The sequence below is a fragment of the Chaetodon auriga genome, chromosome 2, assembly GCF_051107435.1.
Source record: "Chaetodon auriga isolate fChaAug3 chromosome 2, fChaAug3.hap1, whole genome shotgun sequence".
Taxonomy (NCBI): domain Eukaryota; kingdom Metazoa; phylum Chordata; class Actinopteri; order Chaetodontiformes; family Chaetodontidae; genus Chaetodon; species Chaetodon auriga.
Window position 1 is genome coordinate 23540811 of NC_135075.1, and position 23965 is coordinate 23564775.

The 23965-nt window shown below is 42.8% G+C and overlaps 2 protein-coding genes across 3 annotated transcripts; both read left to right on the forward strand.

Moving 5' to 3' along the window:
* The first annotated feature begins 479 nt into the window (after nt 1–479).
* Nucleotides 480–10951, forward strand: LOC143327475 (potassium voltage-gated channel subfamily A member 10-like). 2 transcript variants are annotated; one of them, XM_076741832.1, is made up of 3 exons: nt 480–566; nt 803–899; nt 7403–10951. In XM_076741832.1, the coding sequence occupies exon 3, from the start codon at nt 7572–7574 to the stop codon at nt 9261–9263; it is 1692 nt and encodes a 563-aa protein (XP_076597947.1). In that variant the 5' UTR covers nt 480–566; nt 803–899; nt 7403–7571; the 3' UTR covers nt 9264–10951. The 2 variants fall into 2 exon arrangements, with proteins under 2 accessions (XP_076597947.1, XP_076597955.1); XM_076741840.1 differs by lacking the exon at nt 480–566 and having other exon boundaries at nt 745–899.
* A 6904-nt stretch (nt 10952–17855) lies between these two features.
* Nucleotides 17856–22953, forward strand: LOC143331877 (uncharacterized). Its single transcript, XM_076749057.1, has 6 exons — nt 17856–18109; nt 18962–19596; nt 19777–19887; nt 20150–20211; nt 21649–21909; nt 22037–22953. Exons 2-6 carry the CDS (start codon nt 18975–18977, stop codon nt 22073–22075), a joined length of 1095 nt encoding a protein of 364 aa, XP_076605172.1. The 5' UTR covers nt 17856–18109; nt 18962–18974; the 3' UTR covers nt 22076–22953.
* Nucleotides 22954–23965: the final 1012 nt, after the last annotated feature.

The window sequence follows — 23965 nt, forward strand, 5'->3', positions numbered from 1 at the left end:
AAGGCTAAATGGACAAGAGAGAGGGCAGAGAGGTGAGCACACACAGAAAAACTGGCGTGTGACCAGCGAAACCTACGCACGAGTGTGAAATATGATCGAGAGCCAAGCAAGAGCACCTGGCAGGCAGACAGACGGGTTCAGGACTTTACTAGCAATGAGAAAAATGAGCCTCGTGCTGCACAAACAGGACTTCGCTTAAGTTTCTGGCTTGTTAAGCAACATCCATTGTCCTTAAGTGAAGGTCTTGCAGATTTTGCAGTCCTTAATAAAGTGTCACAAAAAGAGACTCGCGTGTTTCCTCTACAAAAGCTGAAATAAAGTATGAACAGGGGGCGCCGTGAGACTGCTTTTACTTGCGTGTTATCCCGACCGACTGAATCGATTGAAAAACGAGTTGCTGTTCCAAACATCTGTCTTGTTTATGGAGTATTTAACTGTAACTGCCCTGCCTTCTGTCAAAACCTCGGAGATTTACAACCGCTCCTTAAGACTCTGCCACTGGATACTTAATCTAAGAGGATGTGTGAGTGAGTCTAGACAAGCTTCCTTCACCGCTGGATAATAAGGTAAATGCTTTTAATTTTTAAACCAATACAGTGTGTTGATAATGCAGTGTTAGTATTTGAATAGAATTAAAAAACGATTTTGGTGCTGAGATCTGTCGTCGTGTCTTACATTTCACCCTTAAAGTTGCTTTTTTTATCTGATCATAGTCGTTTAATGTCAAAAATTTTCAGTTAAGACTCAATTTGATGAATCTCACTGCTAAATTCTCACTATCATAATGTTTTCTACACTACAGCAGGCCATATGGGAACATGAGGAGGAGGCTCAGTGTAACTCAGGAGGTTTTGGATGAGCTCGGAGCGCCTGCAGCCATGGAACCTCCCTGTCCAACGGTGAGCAGTGATCATGTCCAAATAGTGGGTGGTGTATGGCATTCATCCTCCCTGTATGGTTGCTGGAAGGAAAATTATTCCTGTTAGTGCACAGTGACAGTGCTTTGAAGGAATTTAAAGTGCATTATGAATTCATAGCATCCACACCAAAGGATGTTTTGATGCACAAACAGCAGAGGATGTGCAGGGAAAAACAGGGAGGATGTTTGCAAAAGAAAACGTAATTTAATCAGTGAGTTTAAACCACCGAGGATTGCAGTGTTAAATGTTGTGGCTGCAGGCTGATTGGTTTGTTGTGAACGCTGGCGTCCTCCCCCTACCATGTCGGTCAAGGAGTCATCCAAGATTAGCACTTGTCTTTTGATTAGTGAGGCTGGAAACAATCCAGACATTTCAATTAAGTCTGTCGTATTTAGTCTGCGCTGTTCGTCTATGAGGGTGATTCTCCGGGCTGATCTCCTGTGTTGCATAATCTCCTTAGTGGAGTAACAGTCCTCAGAGTGAGCACAGGCGTCTCTATCAGCAACAAATCCTCAGTCCAAAAACACTGAAGGGAAGAATTCTCTCACAGAGGACAGAAAAACTATTATTATTCCATCAATGCTGTGATTTTAGTCCCACACTTTTGTTTTTTGTCAGTCCTCCTGCATGTTTGACCCTCACTGTGCAGAGTTTGACGTTAGAAGGCTGTTTTCACGTTCATCAGCTGAAGGGGGAAAGTTTCTTTGTGCTCACTTTCCATCTCAGTTTAAGACGTGCGCATATGAGCAGGATTCTGTGATATGAACTGGTCTAGAAGTTGATCCTGGTCCAATATGGAACCAGTGTGATGTAAAAACCTGAGACCTTTAGTGCACATAGACTGAGGGACTTTTCAGTGGAGACGTACTTTTAAATTAAAAAATATTTGCATATTCGTAGATTTCCAGTGAAGGAAATGTGTGAACAGCTATGTTGTAATAAGGTTATTTGCACTTATGTCATCGTAGTGAATCATTTACAGAATACTGTGTGTGTTATGTTCAGTAACACATTGTTAAAGGACTTGTAAAACTCAGGAGGCGTGATGATAGGGCATGTTTTTTTTCTGTCATATGAATTTTAGCTTTGAATTTCTCTTTTCTGGCTTTATTGGTGTTATTTGATGGTGAAGAGAGGACAGGAAATGAGGTGAGAGAGAGAGGAGGGATGACATGCAACAAGCTGAAAGGGTTAAAAAAAGCTTTCATGCTCGCTGTTCCTGCGCTCTGCAGCTCGACCTAAACTTCTAAAAGCTTTAATTGGGAATTCAAATCACCAATACAGAAACTGGCTGGTTGTCTGTTGAAGCTATTGCTTATTTGTCGCTTTAAAGAGCTCTTTGATTGCCATTTGTACCATTTAGGTTACTTTTAGGATGAAATGTCTTACATGATTGTATTAGAAACATTATTCAGGATTCCATAATCATAGTATCAAGCATCAAAACTGTAGAGGAAGCTCCAGAAGAACTGTATAAACATGAGAGAGATGAGAATATTTTACATTAGTATCTAAGACCTCTTATGACCTCATATCAAGTGAACCCACAAGTGATCATTGAGGAACTCAGATCACTGCAAGAGTTTGTTGGTCAGCTCGACTGGAAGCCAGTAACTCTGAATTCATGTGAACTCTGAGGGTTTGCATGAACATGCCACTTAACATTACCCAACACTGTGTTTTGAGAGGCATGGGGGTTTATATACCGAAGCTGTTATGCCCTTGTATGCTCCTGACCCAACCTTGTATGTTATTTGCAATGAGGAGAACCTCTGCCACAATATATAGGATTACTAGACTGGAATAACCAGCTGCCTTTACAACAGATATAAGATTACCAGGCTGGAATGTCTAATCCGATCTACTTGACATGCACTTTGAAATCCTGTCACCCTTAGTGGATGAGCGTATGGGCTTTTGAGATAGAATTACTTAGATCATGTGCACCAGATGAGAAGTCCCGTTTTTGTTACTCTGTCATTTCCCAACACAGTGTCGAGCATGTCCAATCCAAATTTAATCACGCCGTCCTCGCCCAAAAAACGGCCATGTGGGTTGTCACTTAAATTTCCGTTTATTGCTCGGCAGTGGCCTCTAGTGGCAGTAAAAATTGTAGTAATTATGACAGGAGCAAAGGAGGAAATCAGGGAGTTTATAGAGCGATACACTCCGTATACGGGGAGGATGGAGAGATCAAACTCAAGCTTTTCACCCTGGAGACCTCAGTTTGTGTCCTGTGTGAAACCAAAAGTCAGCACTGACTGATGTTAACTTGCGTACGTAAGATAGCTTACATAACGTACTTAACTTATGGCGCGTATGCTAACTTATGCATGTAAGTTAACGTACGTAACTGAACTTATGTAACTAGCATGCTAATTTTAACCCAAACCGTGATCTTTTCCTAAACCTAAGAAGGCCTGAACCTACGCAAACTGACTGTTTCACAGCATTAACTACGTGTTTGTCCGGTTGTCTTTAAGCTACTCTGACATGTTAAATTTAATGCACTCATCAGGCATGAGAGGCGTCACTCATATCACCTGAATCTGCAGCTCTCCTCTGTTTTACAGATCTTAAACTGAGTTCCAGCTCATTCTTTAACTGTCTGGCCCACAACTTCACTGTTTTGGTTCACTCATTTCTCTCAAAGTGTCGTTTTTGGCCACAGCAGACAGCTGTTTACAGGGCACAAGGTCAAAGCTCGCTCCCTGAACGCCGCCTGCTTAGCACCAAACGGCAGACGGACACAGTCCAGAGGCGAGCAGGTGAACGTTAGTGGAGCATCTAGCAGCTAAAGAGCCAGATATTTCCCTCAGGAGTTGGTAGAGACCAAAAACAGAGCTAAAAGATTCACTCAAAATGAGTAGTCAAGTATTACCATTTCAGGGATCTGCACAGTGCCATTTCTCTACATTTCAGACACAAAAAATACTTTTTAATTTATTACATTTATACGCACAAATGGTATCCTGGTGCCTTTAAGACGCTGACCACGTAGTCACTAAGTCCTATGTTTGAGCCTTTGTTTGGGAAACTTTTGGTCCACATCATCCCTCCTCTTCCTCCCCTCGTTGCATCTATCAACCGTCCCTGTTGAATAAAAGCAAGAGAACCAGGAAAACAACTTAAAACTAGAGTTTACATTAGAAATGTGTGATAAAATGTGATGAAGTTTTGTAGATTAGTCTACCCAATAATATATAAAAAAAAGTGAAAATTGGCTCAGGAAGACTTTAAGTATATTATATATAATATTGTTTATTTATTATTACTGATTTAAACAGTGCACAATAATCAGTATTGCTATAAATTGGCCAAAAAGCTGTTTTACGTCAGTAGTTACTGAAGAGTCTGAATACTTGAGTTCACTCACTTCAGTGTTGGAGTCAGAATTTATTTGCACTGAGCAAATGTTGCTCCCCCTGTCCGGCTTCTATGGCTCAAAGTCGAGCTCTATAATGTCATGCACGAGGCGTTTATACCCATACAGCGTCAGTATAGTTCACACAGAAGCATGCTGATGGAGGAATTGCTTTGTCAACACAGTCTGTTAACGGGTAAGGTGACAGTGTCATCGGGGGGAGGGCTGGGTGTATGGAGGGAGGAGGGAGGAGGAGGAGGGATGGATGGATGATGGATCGAGGGCTGTGTAGAAGGACAGAGGGAGGGACGTTAGGGTGCACTATCTGGAGTCCTGAGACGAGTGACACTGCAGTAGCTGCAGTCCATCTCACCCATTTACCTCCCCTTTCTCACTTTTACTGACATAAATCGTTTGGCGGGGGAATGGATTGATTATTTACCCTCTCAGTCTGACGCGTACACTGTGCGATGGCCCCCTCACTGTCCATCTTCCTGCCTCTCTTTGCCGGTAGCAAATTCTATTATGAGGTGTTTAAGTGGCAGGTCGTGCCTCAGCTGACTGCGTTCTCAATGACATGTCCAGGACATTGCAGGATCACACAAGAAACAGATCTCCGCGTATGAAGCGTGTTCAGTCAGCTGAGTGATGCCTGTGTGTGCACATGCATGTCCTTGCGTCCGAATACTTCGCGTGCATGGCCAAACCTGAATGTATGTCTCAAGTACAAACATGTGAGGTTTATATTCACCGATGCACTTGTGCCTAATGTTCCCGTGAGGACACATAATGAGATTCCTGGAGGTGATGCTGTGTGATGGTGTACAGCAAAGCGCCGGCTGTAAAGTCTTAAAACAGTTGTCTGTGACCTTGAAGCCATGTGCCTGCAGTGGTGCTGCTCACGCCGCAATGTTACAGGGAACCAGGAGACAGCCAACTCCTGGCTGCAGCAGGGCGAGAGTGAGATGAGGGAATGATTTCTAACTTCAGGCGACTGGTTCTCTATCGGGTAACACAATATTCAACCTCGGATGCCAAATTGGCCGCCCTTCTGAGAAAGTACAAGATTAACTTTGATTAAAGTTTTCGCTCCCCGAGAGAATTCAGCGGGACTAAAAAAGGAAGTGCGGCCGTTTTTTTGTGATGTGAAATTAACCTTTTAATTAGGCTTGTCACACTTTTTCAAAGCCACAGAGCTACTTCATTAATCGGACAAGCCTTCAGTAGCTGGCAGTGGCAAAGGTGCAGGAGCTGGCGGTGATGGCTAAAATGAAAAAACATGAACACATCTGCAGGATTTTCTGGGAAAAGGACTGTTTTTACTCTCAACTCTAAAAAACCTCTTACAAATCTATACATAACACCTCGAGGGGAAATGTGTACCCTGAATAGCATTTATCCATAAAACTGATTCTAATGCACTGGCTAATTCTTGTTTTTCCAAAGAGGATCTGTCTTATGGATTTGCCTTAGCACAGAGCACAGGGCTGTTGTAAAAGAAAAGTTAGAGGAAGATTTCCTGGAAAACATTTGTGACAGTTTAAAATGTCGATAAAAATTAAACAAAAGACAGCTGAAGCTCCTGGGCAGATGTGCGCTGCTGCAGGTATTGAGAGCTATGACATGTACTGTAACAGGGGAAGAATAGAGTTTAATCCCCAAGGTGAGGGTGGATTGGATGATCCTGCATGTGGATGCTTACTCTGCAGGAAAGAGGGGGAAAGAGTGGGTCCCACTCTCCCTTCGCCACATCAAACGGCGATTGGCTCCTGCAGAGTAAACCTCCTATCAGAGAGCTACCTATACCGTCCTCACTGATCCCACTGACGGCGGAGGGAGCAGAGAGAACAAAGCCAGGTGACCCCCACATTCAAAACAGTGCGTTTCCTGCATGTGTTTGTGTTTGCTTGTGTTTGTGTGCGCGCATGTGTACGTTTGCGTGTGGGTTCCTCTGGCATCTCTGGTTTCGTATAGGGTATTAAATTACCCAATGGGAGCTTTAATAGAGCTACAGACACTCTTGATTGCGAGTCTGGATGAGGGAGAGATTGAAGGGAGGAAGGGGGAGCACAGCGGAGCTGCCAGGCAGGGTAGAGAGGGCACAGCAACTTCTGCAGAGCCGGACACACGGGTGAGTGGTGCAGACATCTGCACACAGCTGGATTTAATCTGGACACTAATTAGACGTATATTTGCATGTATCTGTGTGTGCTCATTGTTCCAATCTGTGATGTCAGTGAAGCTGTTGTAGCTGTTAATGTTTGCTCACCGTGAGATAAGAACTAAGTAAGTTCAGTGGGAAGATTTTTCCAATTTAGCCACAAGAAGTTGCTTTTAGAAACAGTGAAAAAGTGTTTAAGATTCAAGGCTGTCGATCGAACAGCACTTTTCTGTTCTCTGCGTGTTCAGCTGTCCTTCCTCTTGGACTCAGTAACCCCTCTTTGCTGACATTGCACAATCAATACATTTATTTTCTGCATAAGCCGTATCATGATATCCTTACATAAGACGATTCAGTCCTATTTCCTGCACGGTTAACGTTATCTGCTACAATGCAAGTGGAAACAGAATCAGATGGGTCTCTCTCAGTACACAGGGCCCTCGGTGTCAAGTGGACACAGAGGTTGCAGCTGAAAAGCGTGTGTGAGGATTTGGTTACCTGTCCGAACCAGACAAATGTAATGATGAACAGCTACTTAGAGATAAAGTAAATGCGATGCTGACAGACTACCCCGAACAGGATTGGGATGGATTAACCGAGACAGAAGTTAGAAACTGAGTGGAAGAAATGGGATTTGATGAGCTTTCAGCCAGAAGTGAAGGCTCAGATGTTTTTCCATGAGGAAATTAAACATATTTAGTTGTGTAGCACCTGATCAGCAATAATGCAATCCATACCTCGAGTAAGCACATTCGCAGCTGAACCTGCACAGTTTGTGTTTTCGTTTAGGTTGTGAGAGTGAAGTCGGGGGGGAAAAATAACCGTACAAGCACAGTATCAGATGGCAGGTTCACTGCTGATGTAAACAGGAGCTGACAGAAAAATCTCTGCCAACAAAACTGTATTGCACGATTTAACAAAATATAACCCTAACTTTGCTTTTTTGCCCCCTTACAGATTACTCAGAGGACTGAATCCAAAAGTGCGGTACAGCTGCCTGAATGATAATCCGGAGCAGGGAGGCCCTGCCAGGATCTTCAGCGTGGCACTGGTTGTGGTGTCCCCTCTGTCTCCTGCACTCGAACCAGGCTGATAGACGGAGCTGTGGCTAGCGACAACGCAGGGGATGGAGGTGCCGCTCGTCAATTTTGAAAACATGGATGATGTCGGGATCAACCTGGGGGACCCAAATGACTCTGGATACCCAACCTCACCCACCTCAGAGGCCCCCGATCAGAATCTCTTACCCCACCGTTTGACTTCTCCTCACCAGTCGCCACATAGAGGACGGCGTGGGCATCAGTCTGGCCAAGAGGGGCTGTCACCGTCCACTCCTCCGACCTTGACCACTAAAGCAAACTCCAGCAGTGGCAGTTTGATCTCTAATCTGAAGCTCCTGATCAACAGCGAGTCTCCCACTGACAGCGTCTTCAGTAAGATGGCGAAGGATTGCTATGAGAATGAAGATTTGTTTGAAAAGCACTACATGGAAGAAAAAGACGAGAAAGTTGTCATCAACGTTTCGGGACTGATGTTCGAGACGCAGCTCAGCACCTTGAACAAGTTTCCAGAGACGCTGCTCGGTGACCCCATGAAGAGGATAAGCTACTTTGACCCGATGAGAAACGAGTACTTTTTTGACAGAAACCGCCCGTCTTTTGATGGTATTCTGTACTACTACCAGTCAGGAGGCAGAATCCGCAGACCGGCCAATGTTCCCTTAGATGTCTTTGCGAATGAAATCGTTTTCTATGAGTTGGGTCACGAAGCGATGGAGCAGTTCCGCGAGGACGAAGGGTTTATCAAAGAACCAGAGGTCCTTTTGCCCACCAACGAACTCCAGCGACAGTTCTGGCTCCTGTTTGAATACCCAGAAAGCTCCAGTGCAGCCAAATCTGTAGCTCTGGTGTCTGTGTTTGTCATCGTCATTTCCATCTTCATCTTCTGCCTAGAGACTCTGCCAGAGTTCAGAGAAGACAATGACTTCCTCCCGAGTTTAACCCAGATCATTAATGGAACCCAAGACAGTTCTGCTCCTCAACCCGCCACTAAAGACATGCTGGCATATTTCACAGACCCCTTCTTCATTGTGGAGACTATTTGCATCATTTGGTTCTGCTTTGAAGTCTGCGTCCGTTTTGTGGTGTGCCCCAGCAAAAGTGATTTCTTCAATAACATCATGAATATCATTGACATAGTTTCTATAATTCCCTACTTCGTAACCCTTGGAACAGAGCTGGCTACGACCCCTGACGATGACGTGAACTCTAGTCAGAACATGTCCCTGGCAATCCTCAGAATCATCCGTCTTGTGAGAGTTTTCAGAATTTTTAAGCTCTCCCGACACTCCAAAGGACTTCAGATCCTGGGTCAGACCTTGAAAGCCAGCATGAGGGAACTTGGGCTGCTCATCTTCTTCCTTTTTATAGGAGTCATCCTGTTCTCAAGTGCCATCTACTTTGCAGAAGTGGATGAGCCCCAGACGCAGTTTGTTAGCATCCCTGACGGCTTCTGGTGGGCTGTGGTGACAATGACCACAGTGGGTTACGGAGACATGTGCCCCATCACTATGGGAGGCAAAATGGTCGGCACCCTCTGTGCCATTGCTGGTGTCCTGACCATCGCCTTGCCCGTCCCTGTCATCGTCTCCAACTTTAACTATTTTTACCACCGTGAAACTGAGCAGGAGGAGAAACAGATAATGGATGCAGCGGCAGAGGCTGCCCAGAAAATGTCAGCTGCAAACAAGTATGGAAGCACACCCTCGCTAAACAAAAGTAACGGCACCTGGCAGAATGAGAAAAATGGCATGCACTGATAGAGAAAGCGTTCATTTATATCAAGGGCATGAAAAACACAAACATATCCAGTAGTAAGATGCACTGGGTGACATCAGTTTATCTTTCTCACTGTTTTGTACTCCAAACATGGCAGCATACGTGCATACTGTTACAGTATTAATAGGCACTGTGTGTGTGTGTGGTGAGACAGCCTTTACACAAGTTGTCTGTCTGCTTGTGGATGTGTCAAAGTGCAATTAACACAACTCAGCAACTACTGTGTCAGTTAACCTTGATGGGAAGAAGAAAAAGGTATCATTATTATCTTTCATCCAGTGCGATCTGAGGAAAGAAATGCGATGGCTCGTTTGTACTATAGACATTTCATTGAGGTCTGTATCAGGTTATCCCCCAAAAGAAACCAGGAACGGTTTTGATGATCAGAGCATTTAGACTGGAAGCGTGCTCACATTACATCTCAGTTCCACGTTAGTCTACACTCGGTCATATTCAGCAAAATCGAGGCAGAACTTGGCATGATTTTCAAGGTCAGGCAGAATGTGTCAGTGTAACGCAAGAGGACGGCAGCGCACACATTGTCTTATCAGCAAATCTATAGTTGTGAATGCTCAGCCAGCAGCGCTTCTCCACATGACACAGCGTAACAATATCTGTGTGATAAATAGCTGGCAGGTTAGCACATCTGCGATTAGTGTTGTAGATAGGCTGCAAAATGTAATCAAACCATGAAACTGCTTAACATTCACTGTATTATGGGACGTGCAGTAGTTGCATGCAGCAGGTTCAGCATTTCAAATCACAGGTTTTTTTTTTTTTAATCTTTCATTTTTATGCCGTTTTGCACCAGATCATGCAGATTTAGCAGCATTATGCAGTCACCCTCTAAATCTGATATTATTACGTGAATTTACCTTTTAAAAACCATATCAATTCATTGCACTGAGAGCTTCTTTTCCACATATCTCTTAAGCACTTTTTGAGCTTCATGCCATCAGCTGTTGGCAGGAAAACCGTATTAGAAATGTGAGATATGTATTTATGATCAGACTGAGGGAACCGAGAAGAGGGCAAAGACTAAAACCTTCGCACTCTCGTATTTGAACATTTCTACATTTACCTTCATCCTCTCATTTGTATTGCATGGCATAGCGTGCCGAAATGAGGGTTAACTCTTATTATCAGTAACCGAAAGTTTGACATATTTACTGTAGCTAAATATATATTAGTATTTAAATCATATAGCAATGGTCATTATATTCCATGTGATAGGGAAAGCCAATACTTCAGCTGGATGTGTGAACTGATGACGTGTGTGTCTCATCAGGAAAACATGAGTTGGTCCTATATATGCATGCCACATTCCGATCTTGAAAAATGTACTGTATGTGAGTTTATTATACATAGAAATACAGCGTGTATACTGTAGAAATGGCAAAGGATGTAGTTGTAACACAATCAATGCCTTTCTAATAATCCTACAATATGCAATGGTGAGGGTGGTAAACAAACGTGTTGTGTTTTTCTCCCATGGAAAGAGCAATACCTGTAATTAATTAAAATGACATGCAATAAGGTGACATCAGTTAGTCATGTTGGTACTCAGCACTTTACTATGTTATGAAGCACTTAATATTTGAGGGCTGTTACTGTATGTGTCAACATTGTGCAGTATACAATGTCATAATTTGCTATGTTTTATTTATCCTGTAAAGAGTGCCTTTCATTAAACATGTATCCTAACCATGAGAAGTTTCCCTCTGATGACTCCACTGACATCAAGCAGATTGCAAGTTTTTAAACTTTTGCTCAACAATAATGCCGATGAATGGAGGTGTAAGTGTCAGCGTATGGCTTCAGGCCTGAATACTCATTATCACCTCGCGTCAGCTGTTGTTCACGCCTGCTCACTGCTGGTTCTCTGCACAGATACCATGATGGCATCCCCCTCTCTCCCTCTCTCTCTCTATCGCTCTCCATCCAAAAAACTCTCCCCAGTGAGTCCTGACTCAGAATGTGTCACATCACAAGAGGGAGAAAGAGCTGGCTTAGTTTTTGTATTTATATATAAAATATATATCTGGTGTCGTGGTGTAGATGTCAGACTGCAGGGACAAACGCTTCTCGCTGTGCGTTCTGGATAACAAGCTTGTTGTCCAATTAAGAAATGAGTGGGATGCGGCCCGGATAAAAATAGAAGTCGTGCACAAATGCAGCAGATGGAAAACTGACATACTGAGCAGTTTCTGTTGTTTTCGATCCAAAAAAAAAAAAAAAAAAAAGTGGAACTGAAACATAATTAATGTTTTCTTTCAATTGGCGAAACTCTCCGTGGAGAAACTGTCGTGCTGTGAGCTTGACAATGCCTTTGACTGGGATAGCTTCAAAAGCTCCAAATTAAATATGCAGACCAAATGAATCATTTATGAGATTATCTATCTTGGCCTCGGAGGCTTGGAGCTGCTGTTTCACTTGATGTTTTACTGTCCCATACAGTCACATCAAGGACATATTCTCTGCCAATCTGTTAAAACTATCTCATTTTCTTGTGGTCATTTTGCCTGCTTGTGATTTTCGGAGCTGATTCCCTCCTCGGCGAGCCGAAGATGTTGAAGTCATATCCTGCGGAAACGTGCTGGCTGTGTTTTTGCAGCCTGTTCAGAGGCCTGTTCGTCTTAGTCACTAGTTAACGGTCAGGTCAGCGGGCTGCCCTTCTGCCCCGCTGATCACTGATCGCGCAGTGATATACCAAAGACGGGGCCTGATAGCATTTTAGCATTTAACAGACAGGTGGCTCTGGCAAGGTCAAAGCCAATGTGAGGCTGCCATTTATAATTCATCGGCTGTTCCACCAAGAGATCAACCATCCGTCCTGCCTTTGATAAAGATTCACCCCAAGAAAATCGCTCAAAGACCAGCAGATGGTCCAATCACTGTGACACAGCAGACTGTACCGCAGCCCTTAATGGATCTAAAAATACCACCGTTGCATGACTCTTCACTTTACTCTCCAGCTCAGTGACAAGCTGTGTCAAGCTTTAAGGGAAACAATGCGCGGGCATCACACGAAAGCTCAGACAGTGAGGCTCATATCAGTAGATTGGGTTACTGTTTTGTCAGCGGACAAGCCAATTTCAGACCTGCACGGACAGCAGCCTGTGAGCTGCAGTTCAAGCCCTCCAGAGGGCAAAGTCGCTTGGAACTGGGCAGCTTGTGTTTGAATTGAATCCCTCCAAAGGCTCCCATTTCTCCCAGTGACGGTAACTCAGGCTGGAGCGCCGCTGCCGTGACCTTGCCGCTACGTTTTTGAGCAACGTGCGAACGCAGCGGTGCCCTGGAGCGCAGCGGGGCTAATATTGAGTGGCAAAGCAGTCCTCGCGGGTTTAATATTGATCAGAGTTCGTCTGTGCTCACCTACAGTATTACTTGAGTGATTGATTCTGTGCCCTGACTTTGCTGACCAAGAGCAGCCAGACATGGGCGGTGCATTACTTTCACAGCTCCGTTATCGACCGCAGGCCTGATATGATTGAAATGAAAAGCATGAAAACCAAAAGGTAAAGGGTGCATTATGACGAACGAGGAGCGTGTTTGTGGCAGGAGATAAACTAAGCTGGTGAGATGCTCCATCTGCTCGCTCAGCACCAGAGAGGATGAAGGACAGACAGGTGGACTCACTCTGCCTCTCACTGGGGGTGATGAGGATCAGGCATCCTCACACAGTGTGAGAAAACACTCAAATAAGCATGTTTGGGAATTTGTCTTTTGCTCCGTTATTCCTGTGATAGATGAGGCTGTTAACATCCTTTATTTTTCTTATTGTCAACAAATCCCATGAAAAGACTGAAAGCCTGGGTGTCCACAAGCCACAAGAAATTACATTTATTTACAACTAGTGTGCAACAGCAAATACATTTTGAAAGAAACACAATGCTGACCAGATTATGTCTGCTGTTGACATAACAAGGAAGCCGCTAATTAGCATTAATACAAAATGTTGATACTAAATATCAGCAAAAAAAAATAAAAAAAATCAGTAAACATTATCAACAGAATGTGAAGAATTAACAGTTTTGAAGTTATAGCAGACTCCAGTCAGCTAATAGGGCCACTAGCCGCACGGCTAACTGTGCTAACTAGCTAAAGACTGCTAGTAGCTACAGCAAAGAGTACAGTGAGCAGCAGTTAGCAGCTTCTCTGGTGATATGCTGCCCCCTGTTTGCTTGGAGCGACCTTTGACAGGTGACCAGTTTTTACATATTTTCCCTTTAACAAAATGCTTTCGTTGCCTGAGCCTGCTGTTCCTCACAAATCCGCGACTGAAAATAGTCCCAAACAATGAGACTGTTTTCTCCTGCTTGAGAAACCTCTGCTGAAAACTCCAGTTCCCAGCTGTTTTAGCCTTTTTTATTTTTTTTTTTTAGAAATCAATCTAAATAGCTGTGACCTGATTTGAACAGATGGACATCCACTGTCAGAACCAGTGGTTTGTAATGAAAGGCATCAACAGGAACGTATTGAGAGGCAGACGAGCGCCTTTGTTGATTTTGGTCTTTTCACAAGATCTAGTGACAATTACCAAAATAGAGATTATTTCAATTTAATGTCAGTTGTCAATGAGATGCATGCTCTGTGTTTGCATGTTGAATTCCTGCAGTTTGAGATGCTCCTTTAATGTCTGCGTTTATGGGCGAGTCTTTCAGATGTTGCCAGGGGATATAAAACCATGTTACACATTAACAGATTCTCTCTTATACTCTCTTTAAGTGATTTCACAAGAGGCACCTGATCCTGATTGAGAGTTTGTGGCAGAAGGACTTTGTTCCTAAAAACTCTTCTATTATTCAAATGACATTTTGGACTACTTCAATAATTCAGTGGCTCAAAGGAGCGTTTTTTGATGTCCAGCTCTCAGCATATCAAATACATCTTTATAATTAACATCACAGTGAATCAGTAAAGCTTTTATGGTGTATTGCATGCACAGTAATGGCTGGATTCTCCAATATCTGTCAGAATATGCTTTGGTAGCTCAGTTCTGCTCCGCTGGGGTTCCCCCATCTATCATTTTAAGGTTGGCGAGTGGAGTCCCATGACAGAGAGGGCGAGTAATGATTCAAGGAGATAAGGATTTATGACAGGTAAGTGCACGGTGACTGCTCCGCTGCAGTGCGACAGCCCTGGAGGTCAATGGCCGGACTTGTGTGGGTCGAAACGTGAGTCTCACATTTGTCCTGCTTAGCGGCCATGAAAAATGAAGAAGGTGACCTCAAGTATCACCCGGGATCAGACAGTAGACGACGTGTTGCCTTCAGATGACCACAGGCTGCTCCTCACATCTGGCGCAGCCAAAGCTGTTTACAGACACCGATTGGAGAGGCAGTACGATCATCCAGCTGTAGTGTGGTACCACACAGGCAATTAGCTTCATTATTCTGACAATGGGAAACTGCATAAACCAAAGGCAGAGCTTCCAGAATAAAGAACGATTCATGCATTTAGAGGTCAGGAATTAACTGGATGGTTATTTTACTTATTTCTTTTTTTTTTCTTAGGTTAAACCTTAAATGAACTAACAAATGTATTAAATTTCTGCAAAGGTCACTGTTTGAAAAATGGGCTGTGAGATGTGAAGCAAAGCCACTGAAGCTACAGGCAGTGGTGAAGGAAGTATTTATTTTAACTATTTACTTGCTAAAAATAACGATACTGCAATGTAAAAATACCCCAATATGTCTTAAAAGTCACTTAGATAAAAGTACATTTGTGTTATTGGGAAATGTCCTTAAAGTATCACAAGTTTAAGTACTCATTATTTAAAAAAAAAAAAAAAAGCTCATGTGAATTATATTTTTATCATTACAGATTTGTTAATGTTTAAGCAGCCTTTTGTGTTACATAATTTTGGGTCATTTGACCTGTAACACTGCACTGTATTTTATATATTCATCACATGTTCTGTCTTTAAAATCTCAATATGTAAAGTAAACAGCAACTAAAGCTGTCAAATAAATGTATTTGAGTAAAAAGAGCACAATTTCCCTCTTAAATACTCAAATAGAGTACAAATACCTTGGAGAAAATGTCCCTGGGCAGCATCCCTGTCTGCCTTCAGAGGACAGGAGTGACATCTTGGATGACTTGTGAGGACAGGCTTTGTTTCACAGCGTGTAGTGCGACACCTGGTGGCTTCTTTGTAGTATTACACTAAAGCGAACCTGGGGAAGGTTTTCTCTCATTTGTTTGCTTTAATGTGAATGTTGTGACCTACATACATATAAAACAGAAAAGAAAGAGTTTTAATTACCGAGGGCTGATATAAATTTACCGTCCCTCCTCTCAATCTTATTCAACTAAGCAGTTTATCTGAGTAAAGCTGATTTAATGGCAATATATGTTTAATGTACTTTCTGTCAAAAACAGTGGAATAAATGTGGGAAGAAACCAATCATTTATGTTTCAGATGAAGGAAAACCTCTGCACAGTAGAGCATAAGTAGGAGAAAGTAAAGTCATTTTAAAACCCGAGTTTTAAAAACAGCAGAGAAAAGAATCAGCATTATGATACAGAGATGTGCCGGCCGATCGGGCTCATGAGGCCTCTGCAGGCTAATAATGGCCAAACTACAGCCTGCTGTAGTGTCTCCAGTGCGAGACAAAAAGAAGCAGCTTTGTTAACTCTAAAACCAGTTACACCACTATTGAGGTAGCTGCCCAGTAATGTTGCTTTCACTTCCAGAAAAACCTCTCAGGTTTCCAGTAAAACAAGCCAGATAAGAGATCACCCACTCAGGCAGATGGACTGGTCATAGAGATGTTGGTCAATAGGGGAATAACTGCGTGTATCTGTGAAAACAGTTTTTATTTGATCGCTTCCTGGAAATCTTTGATAGACTACAGGCGAAAGCAGCGGTTAAAAACTCAGAGATACTATCTGAGGTGGAGTCATAAGAGCTCGTCCAGGTCACCGGCAAGCTGCTCGCAGTGAATGATTAATAACATGACAAAGGTGAACATGCTGATAAATTGATTTCGGTCATAAAAATAATGTGGGAAAAAACTCTTCAGTGCAACCATGGAAAGATGTCTGTAGTGAACTATGAATGAGGAAAACCCCACTTCTTCTTCTTCTTCTTCTTCTTCCTCTTCTTGATTGACAGAAAATTAATTTGAATTGAATATTTTGATGAGCAAAACCTCTTAAACCTGTGTGGTTCAAACATAAGGATTGGCTGCTTTTCTCTGTTTTATAGCTTTGTTAACTGAATATTTGGGGGTTTTGACAAAACAACACACCTGAAGATGCCGCTCAGGGCTAAGGAAACTTCTGATGGTCATTTTCTAGACTAAATCAATCGATTAAGCGTAAAAATAACGGACAGGTTAAGTGATAATAATTGTTAGGAGCAACCCCAATTGTGATCTTGTGTATTAATATGTCTGTCTGTCTGTCTGTCTGTCTGTTTGTACCGTGTGTGTGTGTGTGTGTGTGTGTGTGTGTGTGTGTGTGTGTGTGTCTGTGTAGTTATGTTTTACTGTTCATATCATAAATCTATATGAACACAGACTGCTCTAATGATATTTAATCACAATATTCTGGTCTACACTGTCATAGCTAATGGTCTCATATTCCTCTATTCATACTGCACTTTGCTGACTGTGCTGCTGTAAACCTCACCAATACATCACTTTGCTTGTATCAGTATTAGTTTGAGTGCAGCTCCGGTCATGACGACTGTTCCTGTATGTATGATGTTTGCACTGTCATTTTGAGTTGAATTTGTCCTTTATAGTTTATGTTTTTATTCTTAATTTACATGCTTCTAATATACACAGTGTATTAATTTAGCCTTCTCTAATTATTGTGGTCACTGTGTTGCAATGCCTGAATTTTACCTCCGGGCATCAATAAAGGCTTATCTTACCTTATCTTATGTTATGTTACCTTGATGACAGACTCTTCCACACCACAGCGCCAGCATATTAAAATAAGAGCCCGTGAATACAGTTTTTCCTGGAGGCACGATGAAGTTACAAACACGCGCCGGCTCTGGTGTTATGAAGTACTCCACTACTTTCATTTGACAGTATTAGTTACCAGTTACTTTGCAGATTCAGATTACTGAGAAATTATGATGTATTATTATTGATTATATATATTTTGTATTCCAACAGTATGTAAAGCAGTTCAGATCAGCACCACCTTTAACAGCTGGAACATTAATGACAGCTTCACATTAATGCATCACTAATTAAAAAATGTAATATTAATTATACTAAATTGGCTTTTCTGTTTAATGGGTACTTTTACTTTTGGTACTGTGACACTAATACTTTTGTACTTCTACTCAAGGTAACTTCTGAATGCTTATTCACTCTGTGGTTTTAATACTTTTACTTCAGTACAAGCTCTGAGTACTTCTTCCACCCCTGATAATGCAGTACCCTGCAAACAGGGATTTTCTCGCAAACTTTAACGCATTTCTTTCGCCGGTGTATTCAGTAACCTGAAACGTGTCTTTAACACACGAAGGCAACAGTTTCTGAGAGGAAATGACCTCTGCAGCTGCGACTTCCTGGACAACGTGGCCAAAACCATCGCGGATGTCGAGAGCGACGGCCTGACTGCTGTGAGCTGAGGTGCAGAGCAGGAGCGCAGATCCCTCCGCCTTCTCCGTCCTTATAAGGAAGAAGAAAGGTGGCTGCAGGTGAGAGAGGAGGGCAGAGACGTGTCCAAACATGGGCGGAGTATGCAGGTGTAGACGCACTTCGGAGAGTCCCTTCATCGCTCATCATATCGAGGCTGCTGTCCGTCAGACGCGCTCAGTGACCACAGGACACCTTTAAGGACGTCTGCAGGAGACGAGGTGAGTCCAGCGGCTTCACTCTGAGGCCTCACATGACTGCAGGACACTAGAGACACTACAGACATGTCTTTTCCTCTTGCTTTAACCTTCTTCCTTCATTCTGACTGTTGTCATGACATGTTATGACATCCAGACACCACATCAGGAAAAAGTCTTTCTGCTCCACATAACAAACATTTTAGACAAGAATATCAGGTAGTTAACAAGTATTTCTGTGTAATTTAAAGCTCAGACAAAGTGTATGCTGTTTAAGTCATTTTTAATACTCAGTGGCTTCAGCTTCCTGGTTTCCAAAGTCTGCTGTGATAACAAACTAATTACTTCTGTATTTTGGACTTACTGAGGCAAAGTTATTTGATTAAGTCAACATTAGCTGTGGAGTGTTGTCCTGTCTTAATCCTTAGTTAGTTTAGAGCTGCAGCTAATGATTACTTTCATTTTCTGTTAATCTGTGAAGCCATTTTCTTGATTAGTTGAATCATTTGGTTAGAAAATCATGGAAAATGCTGATTACATGTTTCTAAAAACCCAATTTGATGTCTTTAAATTGCTTGTTTTGTGTGACCATCCCTCCAAAACCCAGAGATATTCAATTTAGTATCAGATAAGACAATAAAAGGAGCAATTCCTCACAATTTCTTGGCTTTCTTGCTTTAAAAAATGTCTCTTAAAACAAGTTTTCTGCCAATTGACTTATCAAGTAATCAATTAATCGCTCTATCTCTAAAGCCTTCTTCCAAAAACCTCATTGTCTGCTTGGACTCCGTGTGTTTTCTGACAGGAAATGGCAGATGTTTGATGCAAAGCCGTCTTCTAATCTTTTGTATGCATTGTGTTGTTTTCTTCTTGTAGTCATCCTGCCGGCATGGAAACACAGACAGAAAATCAGCGGCTTAACAGCAGCCAGTTGATTTCTGTTCCTCACAAGGATACAATCCGTCTGCTGGAGGTGTACGTCAAGCGCAGCATCAGCCTAAATGACGGGACACCCGTATATAAGAAGACTGGGAGGAATCAAAAATGGGTGACGATGCCGAGAAAGCAAAGACGACATTCCAGCGACCCTTCCCTGCACTTGGCCGACGGATTAAACGTCGAGGAAATTGGTGCATTTACACCTGTGATCGAACCTCCCGAAAATCCCCCCGCGATGCCTGTCGAAGATTCAGAGAAACCCACCAAAAAACCAAAGAAGAAGAAGAAAAAGAAGAAGAAGAAGCCCTCATTTTGGAAAAACTTCTTTGGAATTTTCTATCGGAAAGACGAGGAGGAGGACAGTCCATCAGAGATCCCCGAGGTCTCCGACGCAGAAGAGGTCTCTGACACTGTGACCGCCTGCCTGCCAACAACTCCAGTTGCTACACCAAAAAGAAAGACCCTGAGAGCAAAATCCTTGAGAAGGAGGTTCTCCAAAAAGCGGCTATCGTTGACAAAACTGAATAAACTTGGCAAAGATCTCAACCCAGCTGACATCACCCGAGTTGAAGGTAAGCTTCAGGATTAACTGGATAGATTAAGCTTACCTGTGTGACATAAACCAACATGATTCACTGCTAATGTCACCACGATTAGTGGAAATCTGGGTCAAGTTACTGGTGCAAAAATGCTTTTACTGCGTGCCGCATTTGCAGAAGTACATTTACAAACTTCTGAATTTGGCTTTGCAGCTGTCATCAGCGTGGAACCGACATACGCTTACTACGAGAAGGTGTCCGAGGAACTGGAGAGAATTGTCCATGAGGTTAAAGAGAAAGAGGAAGTCGAGTCCCTCTCTGATGGTGAGAAACTGTTTGTCTTCACTGAACCGAAAGTGTGAAGGTGCCACGTTCAGTGCGCCACTGAAACAGCATTTTAAAATCCATTCAATACACATCAAAGGATAAACAGCATTTCTCTGACAAAGACAGCCTGTAGCAAATGAGGAGTGGTTAAGTTGAATTTGTGAAGTTACAAAATGTAACTGTACAGGTAAAACTGATCGGTCATGAGTATCATGAGCTGTTCAGCACATTGATTCTCTTTGCTTTTGTTCTGTCTCAGAGGAAATCATCAACAGGATCATTGCTTTGACGAAGGAGCAGGGTGATGCCATCGACGACAAGGTCGGTATTCATCCTGTGCAGCTTCATTTACTTGTTTTAAATGTTTCAGAGTCTAGTTATTCATAAGATTGTACCTTTAGTTCATTTGTAAGATTGTCAGATCAAAGTGATTTATGAGGTACGTTTCTAATAAGCAGCTGCTTCAACAGAAAGCAGAGGACGCACCAAAAAGCCATAAAAAGTTTTAAAGGTCAGGATCGTAAAAAATACAAGCTCTGTGACATAACTTCATGTTAAAGCCATCCCTTTATACAGCTGTTTATCATCAGTCTGCGATATTTATGGATTTATTAAGAGTTTTTCTGCTGCGTCAGCTTTTCTGTCCTCACCTCTGGGTGAGTTACGTAATACGTTCTGCTTCCCAGAAAGCCTCAGAGACAGGGCGTGCAATCGCGATAACAATAGTGAAAGTGTAATACCTGCGAGGAAGGAGGAGGGAGGAGGTCAAGAGTCATGAGATCTGCTGTGCACAACACCAGAAATCAGAAAATCAGAAATCAGAAAAAGCTTTATTGCCAAGTATGCTTTTACACATACGAGGAATTTGTTGTGGTGAAATTGGTGCATGACACATCTACTAAAATAAGAGCACAAAAAATAACAATTTAAATATATATGCACAAGTCTGTTTTTTGTTGTTTGCTATTTTCAGGAAACACAGTCTGTTTTTCAGAAAGAAGTCCAAGTTGAGCGTTAATGTAACGCATAGAGTTGTATTTATATCAATGTGACAAAATGAGTCTGAGGTGGAATGTGAAGAGTGTCGGGGGGGTTCCGGGCCTTGTTGATAAGGCTGACAGCAGACGGGAAAAAACTGTTCTTGTGGCGTGAGGTTTTGGTCCTGATGGAGCTGGAGCTGTTCGGAGGTGTCGTGGGGGATGGTTGCTGGACTGTCCCTTTGTCTTTCAAAGCGGCAGTAGAACTGGTTCAGGTCGTTGGCTAGGCGTCGATCGTTGATGGAGTGGGGGGCTTTAGGTTTGTAATTAGTGATCAGAGTACAGTCGTTTAGCCTCTTTCACCGCCTTGCTAAACTTCTACCTCGACTCTTTGTATCTGTCTTTGTCCCCACTCCTGAAGGCCTCTTCCTTTGCCAACCTTAGCTGCCTGAGTTGGGCTGTGAACCAGGGTTTGTCATTGTTGTAACTCACCCTGGTGCGTGATGGAACACAGCAGTCCTCACAGAAGCTGATGTAGGACGTCACAGCCTCCGTGTACACATCCAGACTGTTGGTAGCGTGTCATGTGACTGCTGTGCATTGGTTCCTATTTATAGAGTGCTAATTAGACCAATAAGACCTAATGCACAGTCTTTAAACCTAATAATTCAATCAGTCCTATGAGGGCTCTGACATCCTGACTGTTTGATAGTAGTAAAATCTCACAGGGGTCAAAGCGAGCTGTGTTTGCTGACAGTCTTCCTCTCATTGTCTCCTCCAGCTGAAGGATAACCCCACCCTGAACAACTTCTTCCAGCGGATGTCGTACTCGTCCTTCCAGCTGTTGGCCGATGCGTATCTGGAGAAGGAAGCGTCGCCGATCCACAATCCTCCCACTGTCCTACCGACGGCTCCTGAGCTGGTCAAGCTGGCCTTTATGTACGATTTTACAGCCAAGATCGCCAGGCTGTCCAAACAGAGCGTGGGCCACATTACCGGGCTGGGGAACCGTTATCTACAGGACCGATTTGAATACAATCAGGTGAGAATTAGACCTGCTGAAAGGAGATAAAACAGAGGAGAGCATGAAACATGTGAGCATGATTTAAATATGAACAAATATGAGGCACATCAGCAGGTTTGGTTAAAACTCTTTTTGTCTCCTACAGGTGTGTACAGATCATCCCCTGTCTGACAGCGACGGCTGAGAGGCCGCCGTGCAGACACAGAGCCATCGCTGCAAGTGAAACCTTTACTCTGCAGCTTCTCTCAGCAACACAGACGTGGTTCAGGATGTGTGGCAAGCGTGAATTCCCCTTTTTAACAATGCAATGGACTACATGAAAGAAATGTTAAAGCTTGTAAACAACAAATCGTCGCCATTTTCATTTTAGATTTTTACAGTTTTTGTGATGGAATACTTGTAATTCTGCTTCAACAGGATGTTTGCAGGAAAACCAGTTGAATGGCTTTGGTAGATTCGAGTGTGTGCTTTCAGTGTTGACGGTTTTCCAGTGTGGCAATATTTCAGAGTCACACACACGTGATTCTACAAGTGACACTGCAGTAAACATGCTGCTGCTTTTACAAATCTGAACCAATATTTTCTGTACATAGATTTCTAATCGCACAAAAATGCAATAACCTTTTTTATATAAGCTAGAAAACTGTGCAATAGGGTTTTTTTTTTGTTTGTTTTTGTTTTTTGTTTTTTTTTACATTTCTAGGATTTCAAAATAAGCAAAACCTTATTTAAAAGTCCAGCGTGTAGGATTCAGTGGCATCTAGCTGTGAGGTTGAATGATGAACTGACTGGATACCCGTCGCCTCACCCTCAAAACCCATCAGAGGCCTTCGTCAGAGGCAGTGCAACATGGCGGACTCCCTCTGTGCACCGATGAAAACATGCTCTGGAATATTCTGTTCTATTTCTGCCATCTTCTGTCAGTGGATCCACCTAAATGCTACACAGTGGACCTTTAGCCAAAGCTAAACTCAAATGTGACATGATTCCTATGTTTGTCGATATGAATGCTGGCATTCATGTGAAACACTCAAATTAAAAATATCTAATTTATTAATGTCCAAATATGTTTTGTTTTTTGTTTGTTTGTTATGAAACATCTCGGTCAGGCTTCAGTCTTTGGTCACTGAACTTATGTCTTCCTAACTTTGTTAATCATCAAGCACAAACTCTTGTATTCCGCTCTTCCTCCTCCACGAGCAGAGAACGAGTAAGGCCAAACAGCTGGAGGCCGCAGCTGTTTTTAACAATGCGAGTGCTCCTTTTCATGGCTGCTAGTCCTGGTAGCGCCGGGTTCCAGAGCCCCCGGGCAGCTTTTCCTAACCTGCCGTCAGGATTTGAAGGTTTGTAAATTTAAAACATAGGAACAAAGAAAAAAATGCTAAAAATTCAGTTAATTTTTTCAGGCTTTTCTGGTGAACTACTGGATAATTTTAGTTTTTAGAACAGGTAACCTCCAGAGTTTCTGAAGTGTTCCACATTGTTCCCAGTCTTTCGCTGCTCCTGTCCCAACTTGCTTGAAATGTGTCTCTGGCATCAAATTCAGAATAAGCAGATATTTACAAAAAAATCAAGTCGATGAGGTACAACATTAAATATATTGTCTTTGTAGTGTTTTCAGTTGAGCGTTTGTCAAAAAGGATTCGCAAGTTAACACCTTCTGCCTGGTTGCACACAGCGTCCGAACATTGTAGGAGTCGGGGTTGTTGTCAGCTGGCTGTGGAAAGCTTGAGGAATGAGTACGAGTGTGATTCTGCCACACCTCGGATGTCTGACTCCGTCAAATCTGAACTGCAGAGACAACTCCCTGCTGCACCGGAGCGTGTATTTTTAAGAAGTACAAGTACGTTCCTGCAATAACCGACATTGAAATTGACATGTAATGGAAATAATTGCAGCACCCACAGCGTGGTTTGATCCGCTGAACGTCCATAACAGACGTGTTGGAGCGTTTTGAGTGTATTGCGGAGGTAGTTGACAGCAGCTGTGATAAGATTTCCAGTTGCCGGGTAATTACGAGCTGGAATGTCTCAGTCTGTCAGGTACGTGCTCAAAGCATGCAGTGATGGCTCAC